The 13,653-nt window shown below is 38.4% G+C and overlaps 1 protein-coding gene across 1 annotated transcript in view; it reads left to right on the forward strand.

The window, feature by feature from the left end:
- Positions 1-599: 599 nt before the first annotated feature.
- LOC107670443 (potassium channel subfamily T member 2-like) overlaps positions 600-13,653 on the forward strand; it is a 48,590-nt gene continuing 35,536 nt past the window's right edge. Inside the window, exons 1-9 of the mRNA XM_016463043.1 lie at positions 600-795; positions 1,078-1,177; positions 1,876-1,929; positions 3,296-3,344; positions 6,158-6,217; positions 7,285-7,359; positions 8,252-8,335; positions 9,722-9,816; positions 11,009-11,144. Coding sequence (XP_016318529.1) covers positions 600-795; positions 1,078-1,177; positions 1,876-1,929; positions 3,296-3,344; positions 6,158-6,217; positions 7,285-7,359; positions 8,252-8,335; positions 9,722-9,816; positions 11,009-11,144 — 849 coding nt within the window. The remainder of the gene's footprint in view (positions 796-1,077; positions 1,178-1,875; positions 1,930-3,295; positions 3,345-6,157; positions 6,218-7,284; positions 7,360-8,251; positions 8,336-9,721; positions 9,817-11,008; positions 11,145-13,653) is intronic.

Genomic DNA, 13,653 nt, shown 5'->3' on the forward strand with positions numbered 1-13,653 from the left:
TGCACTCGACGTGAAAGTTGTTTCAGTAGGCAGCGAAGGTATTCAGTCTTGGCCACGTTCAGAAGGTGCATCACTATCATCTGGGATCTGCAAAACCCAACGCAACTGAAGTTTTAAATTGCGGAGTGCATGTGCGGGTGAAAACAGCAGGAAAGCAGGATCTTGCGGGTGAGAGTGGGACAAAATGTAAAAGTTGTGTGCCAGGAGCATGAAGAAATACCTTATTTTTAGCAGGAATAGAAAGAATTTGTGGGAGAAGGACTGAAAAATCGATCTTATGCAGACCTCCATATCACAAAAATGTCCATTGTCTATTATCAACAGTAGGGCTGCACAATAATGTTTAAATGGTTAATCATGGTTATTTTGCACAAAAATATAATTACAATTATTAATCAAGATTATTGTCATAATTGTTATATATATATATATAGCTGTGCAAGTCATTTATAATTCTAGATTAAGTCAGCACAGATAGCGAGGTCAACCACAGCCACCTTGTGCTCAAAAGGCAACATAATTTCCTTCTAAAGCTATTAGACTTTAATATAGCAACAGTGCTTTGTAGCTCTCAATTGATTGCTTTTTATATTACCGCAATGGCAATAAGTCTAACTTTCTTGCCTCCTCTCTCACATATGTCATCATTATCCATCCTTCCCCCTTCCTCTCCATCTCTTCTTTATCTCCAACCAAACATCATCATTCCTTTTAGAGTGCAGGTAGAGTTCTATGTGAATGAAAACACTTTCAAGGAACGTCTGAAGCTGTTCTTCATCAAAAACCAAAGATCCAGTGAGTTCTCGCCCAGACCGAGGGGTGGCTCTAATTGTGGCTTTTCTTGTCCTGTGAGGTGGTAGTTTGTTTTTGCTTTCACGTGGAGTGCTGTTGACCCCTGTGAGTGGCTCTGTGGAGCTGGTGCTGGGTAATTGGTTGGTCTTGTATTTGTTTCTGCGCGTTTGATGTGCTGTCCTCTAGCTGTTGTGTCCTGTCCGTGAGTACTCGGCTTCGTGTTTCTGTTGTTTGTGAAGCTCTTTGTAATGCTGATTGGTGACGGCCTCACGCTCTTGTGTGCAGGTTTGAGAGTGCGACTCTTCAACTTCTTCCTGAAGGTTCTGAGCTGCCTGCTCTACATCGTACGAGTCCTGCTAGACGACCCGCGGGAGGAGAGAGACTGGTGAGATACAGCCACATGGCACTGAAGCTTTGTTCCATGCACTCGAAGCAAAAGTTGTTTCGGTAAGCAGCAAAGGTATTCAGTCTTTTAAAGGGATAGTTCACCCAAAAATGAAAATTTTATGTTTATCTGCTTACCCCCAGGGCATCCAAGATGTATGTGATTTTTTTTCTTCAGTAGAACACAAACGAAGATTTTTAACTCAAACCGTTGCAGACTGTCAGTCTTATAATGGAACTTCCATTGGTTGTCGCTGGATGACATCACTGCTCATTAGCATAAAATTTAACTTTGTCGCATCGCCAGCAGTGATTGTCACTCATGTCACTGGAAATCACCAACTCTCACTGGACTTGTGAAGCAGGGAGACAAGCATAGACAAAGAGTTAGAGAGACGTTTCTGAGTGTAAGTGAAAAAAGTAAAAACTTATTTTCTGCCAAAGAGCAGAAGAACAGCATATCGAGGAGCTCATGCCAAAGAGATGCAAGTGAACGACAGGAAAGGAGAAAGATGGTCAAAAGTGAAAACCGTGGGATCTATTTTCAGTTCAGAGGAGAGTTCATGTTCGTGTCAGATAGAGAGTGAGGGTGGACGAAGGGAAAGTGAGATCTGGAGAAACAATCTGGAGAAGACTGAAGTGCCTTTGGATAGTCCATGCATAAAAACTCTTATCTGTGTGTGTTTGCTTCCCCTGCAGTCCTGGCTGTCTCAGACAGAATGCATCTGCTCACAACAGAAGCCATTTTGACTGGTAAGTATCAAGGCTCTTGACTCTGGCATAAGAAATGAAGATGGTGGCCGAGGGCCAGAAACACAGACATGTGGCCATTTTAATAGAGAAGATCTGAAGAAAATCAATACAAATGTGTAATGTTTGAGAATCTTGAGTTTATCAGGTTTTTAAATCTAACTTTGTAGCTCATCTCTTCTGATATTTCCCATTTAGCTTACCCTTGTGAAAATTAAGTGCACTTGTTCTTGTACTGAATGGGAATTTGTAGTGTACTTCAACTTCTAAAAGTATATTTAAAAAAAAAACTGTTCTTGCAGATAATATAATATTTATGAAATAAAAGGTCAATCAAATGTATGCATTCAAAGTGCATTTTGTCAAAATATAAGATTTACTTTAAAGTACATTTTAAATCGTTTTAATGGTCATTTTTCATGCTTTAAAGAAGTACACTTATTTTGATGTTTACTAACATAAAGCATATTGATTTTCATTTTAACTGTAGTGTGTTATTTAATATTAATATTTTAAACGAACTAATATACAACTTCTTTATCACAAATATGTTATTACTGATGAATGTAACAAGCAATTACAATGTATTACAGTGTATTGCAATTATAGTGTAATTACAATACACACAAGTTTCAATAGAAATTAAATTAAAGTATATTTTAGTTTACCATTAATATCTGTCAGTACATTCAGTAGTAAACCTTAAACCATATTTCATACAAAAAATGTACTCAAGTGTTACTTTAGTGGGTCAAAAACACCCCAAAAAAATTACATGCAATTAATTGTGTGCCGGGTAGCCCCGCCCACAGTGAAATCTGATTGGTCTAGAATCCCACTCTTCATAATTAAACAATATATTAAACATCCAACATGTTCTAACTGGGTATGAATCAATTGACTTTTTGCTGGAAATGTATGGTGTTGTTTACAATCAGGCTGTTTTGTCTCATGCCAACAGTAGAATTGATTTATTGACTTCAGGGCTCTGCACCAGGAGTCTCTGTGACATGTTTAACAAGGCGGTTTGTTTTTTGCCATTTATTATACATCAAAAATTCTGGTGGTAGTCTGTAAGCGTTTAATGGTGTGTGTCTGACACGATGGCACTGTGCTCATTACTTTAATTCAGAATACACACCACACAGCTTTGATTTCTTCATTCATAACAAAAATGTTGGTTTGAATGTGTTTATTGCTCAGGCATTGTAAATGGATTGGATTCTGGAATTGGTGTGTTTATTTGACGTGTGAAAAAAAAAAAGAGTGTTCAATTATGAGCCCTCTTCTTGATCCGAGCGTATCTAATATGTAATTTTCTTTTCATTCTTTATCTCATTTCATTCAAATAATGGCTTCCTGTCATCAGGTCCCTCATTATTTGGGTGAACAGGCCTCTGCCACTCTGGGCTCTTCAGGTCAGAACAAATAAATCCTCTGTCATTCACACACTCACACATACATACACAGGTGTTTCTTCTACAGGCACTTTTGGGATTTTAAAAAGGCATTTTTTAAACACTTTTCAGGCTCTTTCTGTTTTATTTAATATTAAAGCAATGGATGTTCATACATAACTAGGGTGGCCATACGTGCCATTTTTACGAGACGCGTCCTGGCCAGGATTTGTATATTTGGCTTTGTTTTCCTGTTTTCATACTTGCTGAAGGTAATGATCGAAAAGTAGCTTGACCAATAACATGCAGGCATTGTACATAATCGACCAATCGTGGCGTGTGAGAAGGTGGGATCTACAGAGAACGGTCAAAGCGAATCAAATACCAATGCGCAGACCGATCGCATGTCATACACCGATCGGTCTGCGCAGCGCAAACAGCCAAAACCTGGGATCGTTTAGCCGACACAGAAATCCTGGCCAGGACGTGTTCCGTAAAAATGGCACGTATGGTCACCCTATACTGTACATAACAGAAGAATTTTGTCAATATTGGCTTCACTGGTTGCACGCAGAATCTTTAACATTCATGGAATCTTTCCATTCCACAAAAGATTCTTTATAGTGGGAACAAAAAAAAAATCTTTAGATTTTTTAAATGTTTTTTTTTTTTTACGCTAAGGAAAAAAAAAAACATTTTAGGAATCCTTTTTGAACAAATGTCACTTCCAACACCTCAACTCACAATTCAATTTTGTCATGGAAATGACAGTGGTGGAAATTACATTTTTAAACATTGTTGGAATAAATTGTGCGATGATTGGAAATGCTAATTTCATAGCTAGCATTTTATGCTTCCCAAATACACACAATAAAAAATAAAAATCCACGTTTTGATGATTTTTCATTCTTTTTTTTGTTTTAACCTTGTCTTTTTTTTTTGTACATCATGTCTCATATCATGTCTTCATCTCAAGCATCTTTGTCAATGAGCAATACATTTGTTATTTTATTCATCAATTATTAATCTTTGTTAATGTTTATTCATTGATAATTCACGTTAGCTGATTTTCATTAAATAATGTTAAGAGATACAACTTTTGAATTTAATTATGTATTAGTAAATGCTGAAACTAACATGAACTACAGTTAATAAATGCTTAATTTTTAGTTAATTTTAACTAATGCAGTTAACTATTGATAACAACTGGAATCTTATTGTAAAGTGTTACCATTAATTTATGTATGTATGTATGTATATATGTTAAAGGGGTCATATGATGCTGCTAAAAAGAACATTATTTTGTGTATTTGGTGTAATGAAATGTGTTTATGCGGTTTAAGGTTCAAAAAACATACACATACTGTACATTATTGTTTCTCCTCTATGCCCCGCCTTTCTGAAACACGTCGATTTTTATAAAGCTCATCGGTCTGAAAAAGCGAGGTGTGCTGTGATTGGCCAGCTATCCAGTGCTTTGTGATTAGACTTGTGCCGGTATTCGGTAATGCGATATATTACGGTAATGAATATGCACGATATTGTTATCGTGGGCACTTCTAAATACCGTGAATAATTATATATTACAAATTATTCAGAATTTTGAATGCATTTTAAGAATACTTTCCCCATCAACTGGTCAAAATGCACAAGCTGTATGCTGCGTGAAAGATTTAAGAATACTTTTCCCATCAATTGGTCAATATGCACACACAAGCTGTATGCTGCGTGAAAGATGCGTGCGCACTGATGTAAATAAGCCGGACAAGAAGCACATGGCGGAACATGTGAGAGACGCTCTGGATGAAAGCGCACTTTCACTCTCTGACAGCAGATGACTAGAGTGAGGAACGGCCGGAGGACTAGAGTGAGCAGAGGTGGCGGGCTTGAGAACGGTGCAGTTGGCGATTTCGACGAAGGAGCGTCCGGAAGGACATGTGATGACTCCGGGCTGGACTCCGCTTCGTCCATGATGAAAGCTGATCCGGCAATCCACAGCGCAAAGTTATAGTATTTCCTCAGTAACCAGCACGGATCAGCTCCAGGCATGACGAAGCAGATATCGTCCTCTTTTGGAAGGCCAAACAAAGTAGTTTTGCTTTCACACCGAATCACACAGTGCCTTCACGATATGGCGGCGGCGGCAACAATACTACAGCGAGAATAAAAGTTATGCCTTCTTTCTTTGCGTGAACATTTGGGTGGCGTTATGCAAATCTTCCCACATAGTGAGGTAGATATGTGGGGGCGTGTTAGAACGAGCCGTTTTAGGTAGGCGTGGCTGACTCTTAACTTTTATAAAGAATATCTCTTTGGATTTGAGACTTTAGTCTGTGCAACTTTACAGATCTTCTTTATGCACCAAGAGCATGTAACACTCCAAAGAGAAAGGAAAAATTTAAATCGCATCATGACCCTTTAAAAGTTTTGTTCATAATTGTTGATCACATTTTGACTGAGGTCACATTTTAGATTTTAAGATTTTAAGATTCAAACTTAAAAGTGTCGTGATAGGGTAAACAAAAAAAAATCTTTACATAAAAGTAGCAAAAATAAATGATGCAACATTTTCAAGATTTTTTTGTGACCTTCATATAACAAAAACCTTTACTTAAAACTTTACTAAAAATCAACCCATAGTTCATAAAAGCGCCTGTGGTTGAAAGACACACACAGACACATTTGCCATTGTTGTGTTGCCCTTCGCTTTGGCCATTTATTCCCAGACAGTGTGAAACATGCTGCCTCTGCTGTTTCTTCCTACACAACCTCTGCTTCTCTCTCATCTCTGTCCCTTTTTGTCTCTCTGTTTGTCTGTTTTCACCTCTCTCCAGGTGCTTGTTGCATTCATCAGTTTTTCAGAGACCATGTTGCTGGTGTACCTCAGCTACAAGGTGAGTCAATCAACACATGTTCCCATGGTTTTATCACTAGTACACTATGAGACCCTCTTGGCTTCAAAGAGGTCTGTAATACCTGGAGAGAGCTATCTGTATCTATTAGCATTTCCATTCATTACAATGCTGGCTACAAACCCTTTTTAGCTTTTTAAGAGCCCTGCCCGACTTTCATTTAGTCAGAAAACATGTCTGCTTTTGAATGAATGTCAAAGAAGAAACAAGCTTTGTTAGTTACAACTTCTACCAGCAGGAGCTAACTGACGCTAACCAATCATTACTAATGTATTTTTTTTTCTTTCGTGGAAATGAAATCCCTACACTTTAGCATACTTTAACAAAGATTAGTTATAAGGAAATAAAATAGTCTGATTTAAAGGAATATATTTAAGCAAGCTACAAAAACAAGCTCAAAGGGATAGTTCACCTTCAGTTGCTGGTCCCCATTGACTTCCATAGTATGGGGGGAAAAAAAATACTATGCAAGTCAATGGGGACCAGCAACTGAAGGTGAACTATCCCTTTAACCGCCATAAACTGTTTTGACCTGGGGTTTTTTCCAGCCGTGATAGAGAGCGATTGATAGAGGAAGAGTTTGTTTGCGTTGAGCTGTTTTGAAGGGACTAAGTTGGCAGAGAAAGCACGAGGCATGTTTGTCCTCCAGATGCTGATAGTGAAGGGATCTCTTAGAGTCTCCTACATCTCATTTGATCCCCATGCGATGAGCACAACCTGCATCAACACATCTCTCGCGCTCTTTGTTCTGCATTGATTTCTTTCGACACCATCTAGGCCTCTTCACCCACGCAGGGCCCACATGGGTGAGACCTAAACATACATCCAGCTTGTGAAATATGGCAGACGTTTAACACCTTAATTCAGCCACAGGCTCAACTGCAACCGATAAATGAAACATATTTCCGAGTGGGGCGAGGAGAATGACCTTTAACCCTGCTGCTTGTCATTGGATCAAACCTAATCAAAGCAACTTTTTATCCTTTAATCCAAGAGGTCATACAGACAATAGTGTTTCTTGACCCTGACAAGAGTGTCCTTGTTTCCAGGGCAACGTTTGGGAGCAAGTGTTGCGCATTCCGTTCATTCTGGAGATGATCAGCGCCGTTCCTTTCGTGATCACTGTGAGTACAACAAGTCAATGGGATTTTCATGGACTGCTCCACCTCCAGAATTGGGCCTAACGATCAAAAATGATATTGTTTCTGTCAAACTATTTTATTAATTATTTTTATTATAATATAATAATTATAATAATTGCACATAATATAATAATTATTATTATTTAATATATATTATTTATAAATATATATAAATATAATGTATTAATAATTATATTTTATTAACAATTGCAATTTCGTTTCTATTATTAGTGCCAGTAGTGGAAGTAGTAGTAATTAATAATAATAATATTTATTATTTTACTAAAAATTAAAATCCTATCAAAGCTTTGTTAAAGATTATAAAATAATTATATTTGACTAACAGTTAGAAAACTATTTTGTTTCTGTTTTTTTTTATTTTAATAAACATAAAAATAATAATAATAATAATAATAACAAAACAATAATAATAATAATGTTGTGTTTAATTTTATTATTTACCATTATTATTATTACAGTAAATCAGTATAGGCTGATTTAAATTTTACTAGCATTCTAAATGCATTTTTAACATTATTTTCATAACAGTCTTTACCTGTGGTTATGTGTGAATAATCCAGGCTGAATCAGTGAGAAAGTGAGTTGTATGACTGATTCAGTTCATGATTATTCCTGTTTGAATAGTCTGATTCATTAAAAAGGACTGTACCAATTGAAATAGAAAGCTGTCGTGTTTCATAATTTACATATGCTTAGAAATAACTAAAATATGTGTATTGTTTGCCATGATGCTGAAGATTCATCAACGGCGCAGCAGTGCTCCTGAATTGTGGTGGTAGAAACTGTGTGTGTTACAGCTGTATCACAAAACTCTTTGAATTTAAGGAAATGAAGGTTTTTTCTTTCCAATCAGGTGATTTTGCCCTCCCTCAGAAACTTGTTCATTCCTGTTTTCCTGAACTGCTGGCTGGCCAAACACGCTCTTGAGAACATGATTGTAAGAAATGAAGCCTATCTTCTATCCCTTATTCCAGAGCAATTGTGTCAGTGTGTATCCGCTTTCATCACAAAGCTCTTATTTTCCTGTCCATCCTGTCTATCTCACTTCCTCCTCATGCCTTATTTTCCTGAATGCATCTGTCCTCTACTGCTGAAAGCTTGCTGGTTATCGAATTTGCCAGAGCTCTACATTATTGTTTTTGGATTTTTATCATAAGTACATAGGCGGAAATCCCTGAGGGTTGTCCCCCCTAAAAATATGATTAAAAACCAGTTTGTGTATTGTAAATAACAATGTTTTATACCAGGGATCCTCAAATCTGGCCCACAGGATCCACTTTCCTGCACAGTTTAGCTCTAACCCTAATCAAACACACCTGAGCATGCTAATCAATGTCTTCAAGATCATTATAAAATCACAGGTAGGTGAATTTGATCAGGGTTGGAGCTAAACTCAGCAGCGCATTGGCCCTCCAGGGTAAGATTTGAGGAACCCTGTTTTATACTTTAAATAATTGTGTAAGTAGTAAAACAAGACAAACGGGGCAAAAATGTGTTTTAAGTTTAGAAACATTTCGAGTCTCCCCTCCCTTGCCTCACAGTGCTTTGGTCCAAATGCCTGCTTTCCTCTTTTACATCACCTACACACACACACCAGTCCGGTGAGAGAGAACAAAGCCAATAGTTGTGGAACTCCAAGGCTTTCAAGGCTATTTTATTCACTTAAACATCAGATGAAGTGATTATTTTCTCTTTAATACTATTGATGCCAATGCATTTTTCAGTCAGTCGCTATGTTAGCAATAATAACGTTACCTGCTTGAAGGAAAGGGTTGCCAGGTTTTTTACAACAAAACCCTCCCAATTGCTACCCAAAACTAGCCCAAACTAACCGCGTTTCGAGGGGGTCCCCCGGTAAAAATCGCGTTCCAGGGACTAAAATACACGTTATTGGGGTCGCTTCAACCCGCGGACATGAAAAACAACCCGCTGCAGCAGTGATAAAGTAGCCCAATTCCACAGAAAAACCGCAGACTTGGCACCACTGTGACGGATAGTACTGTCTACAATGGACACGAGCGCTGTCGCAGCACAACCACAACAGCTTGACGTTGTCTAATTTGGCACGGTCTCCCTGCTGCACTAATAGTAGTAAGGCTTTCCTCTGTGTATACATATCATTACAAGTACAATTTTAGCTGTATTTGTCTCCCCTTCAAAAATCACTCTTGAGAAATGTTATGTTTATTCCCCCCTGTTAGATTAAATTTACGTCCCTGCATAAGTACAAGCACAATGGCACTGTGTTATTAAACGTTTCACTGTCTCTCATCTCTGCCTTCTTTTATCTCTCTGTTTCTCTTCTCCTTCATGTTGTTTTCAGAATGACCTGCACAGAGCGATTCAGCGAACACACTCGGCCATGTTCAACCAGGTGCTCATCCTCATCAGCACCCTGGTCTGCCTCATCTTCACTTGGTGAGAGAAAAACCAAAACAGGGCCTAAAACTGATTTCTGACAATAAGACAATTCCTCCTTCATATTGGGGATATACTGTATGTATGTGTGTATAGCCTATATATATATATATATATATATTTCTTTTGTATTTTTTTAATTTGTACACTTCCAAACCTGTATGATTTTTTATTTTTTTGACGTTCATTGTACAAACAAAACAGTTCTTCAAAATATCTTATTTTGTGTTCTGCAGAAGAACGATTTTCATACGGGATTGGAACGACACAAGGGTGAATAAATATTGACTGAATTTAATTTTTGATACTGTTAAGGTGCAGTATCAAAAACAGATCATTTACAATAGGTCAGTGAGAGAGCATAAAATGATTGCATAAACTAAATAGTGCTTTTGGTGCAAAAAATGTTATATGTGGACATGTAGAACAAGGTCTTTTTGCATTGTACATTGCAGAATGGGAACTAGTGTGACAGTGCTGCTGTCTGTGTGACTGGTAATTGACAGTAGTTGACAGGATGATGTTTCTAAAGTGCTGATTAATTAAACACCATGTTTTGTGTGTGTTCTCTTGTTCCGTGAGGTAAATAGCAGGGAGGTGCTGAATGTGCAGGGTACCGGTGCGTTTGTAAAAAAAAAAAAAGAACGGGGAGAAATGAATGACCTTTCACCACTGACAGCTGCATGTTGACTCAACCGGCCTTTCAACACTGAGCAAACCCATACACACACACTGGCTGTACTGAAAGATAACCCACATACGGACACACAAGCAGGATTCGCATCATGTTGTCTTGCTCGTGGCTCACCACACAGTTATTGTGTTTTGGCTCGTGTTTATCACAGTTTGCTCCAAACCATCCTGTGATGATATAAAATACAAATCCCGGAAAACCTGTCCACCTGAAAAGCCTTTCAAGGAATAGTTTATTCAGAGATTATTTACTCAACACCATGTCCATTCCCGTATGCTGTTATTTTTCTTCCATGGGGCACAAGTAGAAGTTTTTAAGAATATAACGGTTCTTAGTGACCACGTCTGTCAGGCTTTAAAAAGCTTTTAAAATAGCATCATACAGGTTTGGAACAACATGAAGGTGAGCAAATAATGACAGACTTTTCATTTCTGGGTGAGCTGTGCCTTTAAATCTACATGTAAGCCGTTCTTAGACCCTTTTCTCTCTCTTTTCCAGTATTTGTGGTATTCAGCACTTGGAACGAGCAGGGAACAACCTGACGCTCTTTGACTCTCTGTATTTCTGTGTTGTCACCTTCTCTACGGTGGGCTTTGGTGATGTTACACCTCAGATCTGGCCCTCTCAGCTGCTGGTGGCTTTGTTTGAAACTACTGTCATTGATGAAATAGACCAAAACAGGTCATCTTCTATAAAGTACAAGTTGTTAATTAACTTTTTTTTTAATTGAAATGATGTATAAAACCATTATCAGATTTGCAATAGCACTGATATTTGAGAAAAACAACACTATTACTAAAAACAAAACTTCATAGAGGAACTATTTTGCCCCTACATCTAAAATTTTAGAGGCATTTTTAGTTCAGTTTGGTTGTATTTTTTCCCCAAGCTCCTTTTAATTTCAAACCCTTGTCACTGTCCAATAATTACCGATTGGTCCAAAACCAACATTTAAGTTCACTGTAAAACACCAGGTTCACTGTAAACAAAAAATTATATGATCAAAAAGTCATGGCAATATCTGTTTTTAACTTTCAGCTTAATTCTTTTTTTTAATTCAACTAGACAAGATTTTAAAATGTATATTTGAAATTATTTGATTATACTAATATTATTTATTATACTTAACAATTTAATTAAAATATATATACTATTTTATACAGCAAACATTATTTATACTGTATATATTTTACACTGCCCATTTCAGTAATTCATATCAAACTGTAACTTCATATACTAGTGACACAAACCTCAAAAGTCATCTTAATACAATACATCTGTCCCACTTGATTATCACATCAAACTTTCGGCAAGTTCGCATGAAGAGCTTTGAAACTGTGCAGAATTTAGGTACATTGTGTGTATTACTCTGAAACATTTACAGAGAGCTTAGTGAATGAAAGAAAGTATTTTATCCTGACTTCACTCAGTTTCCTCAACAGTAGTTCTGCATTGTTCTTTCACACAACTTCACATAATTTCAACTGTCAGACATTTTATGCAAATATTGTGTGGTTATGATGACAAAAGCACTGAGCTGAATCACTTTTGTGCATAAGGCCCCATGAGACGTGTCACAGCTGGTGGTTTTCACAGTCTGACACACACAAGCACACAGATGTACACTTCCATGTACACAGCGCTTTAATGATACACGTTTCACATCCCACTTCAACATATACCATGTATTACTGACACACACTCACCCAAACAAGTCTCACACACACTCGCTCACAAGCGCCAGCCACCCGCGGGGCTGAGGAGAGAATGAGATGAGAGCGAGCTTGTCTTATATGTGTGATGTGAGGGCTTCCCTGCCAGCTTCCTCTTTGGGAGGCTGGTATGTTTCCGCCACACAGGAAATGGCAGTGGCTCCAGCTCCAGCGAGGCCGTCCTACTCTTTTCATCTACAAATACCAGGTGACATTTACTGCTGCCCCCTACACACAGCTGGTGTACGAGCGTTACAGCCGAGGCTGTGTTTGTTTCTGGCCTGACAGGGGAAATCTCCATTATGGCTTATGGCCCGCAGAGAGCCATCTCACCACACAGACTGACGGCAGCCTCCGTATCCCATCGCTCCCTGTGCACACATTGCAATGGGTTTTTTTTATTCGAAGCTTTTCTATTGCAATTAAACAGTGCCAAATCTCAATTCCCAAATACCCTTGCCTGAAAGCCTCTGAATAGCAGACATTACCCACAACTCGCAATAAAACACCTCGAATCTTAGCTGAGAATCCCTTTATGTACTCAATACCAGGAGCAAAGCACTTCTGTCAGACATTTACGCCCTCTGTTAAACAGGCGTCTGAGCACTTTTGCACAGAAACACATAAAAGAAACTCACTGCTAATATCACCCAAACAATCCACAACACACGCAGTCCATAAGACAACCAACATGATCCACATCACCACCAATATCTACACACCAGTGGTGGACGAAGAAAAACCACTGACATGTGAAATCAGTAACACTGATTATATAATTACATTAGCACCTGTCAAAGAGGGGGGAGGGGGTATATTAGGCAGCAAGTGAGCAATCAGTTCTTGAATTTCATGTGTTGGAAGCAGGAACATGGGTAAGTGAAAAGATCTGAGGACTCTGACAAGGGCCAAATAGTGATGGCAGTGATCTCTAAAACGGCAATTCTTGTGGGGTGTCCCGGTATGAAGTGGTTAGTACCTACCGAAAGTGGTGCAAGGAAGGAGAACTGGTGAACCTGCGTCAGGGTCATGGGCGCCCTTTTGCACAGAAACACATAAAAGAAACTCACTGCTAATATCACCCAAACAATCCACAACACACGCAGTCCATAAGACAACCAACATGATCCACATCACCACCAATATCTACACACCAGTGGTGGACGAAGAAAAACCACTGACATGTGAAATCAGTACATGTCCCAGTCCGTGTGTGTTGTTTACCTGAGGAAGATATTGCAGCAGATGCACAATGGGAATAAGGCAGGCTGACGCAGGCAGTGTTTTGCTCTGGACAATGTTCTGCTGGGAAACTTTGGGTCCTGCATTCATGTGGATGTTATTTTGACACGTTCCACCTACCTAAAGATGGTTGCAGACCATGTTCACAATGGCAATTGTGTTCACTAATGGCAGTGGCCTCCTTCAGCA

This window comes from Sinocyclocheilus anshuiensis, unplaced genomic scaffold (assembly GCF_001515605.1).
Source record: "Sinocyclocheilus anshuiensis isolate Anshui unplaced genomic scaffold, SAMN03320099.WGS_v1.1 scaffold476, whole genome shotgun sequence".
NCBI lineage: Eukaryota > Metazoa > Chordata > Actinopteri > Cypriniformes > Cyprinidae > Sinocyclocheilus > Sinocyclocheilus anshuiensis.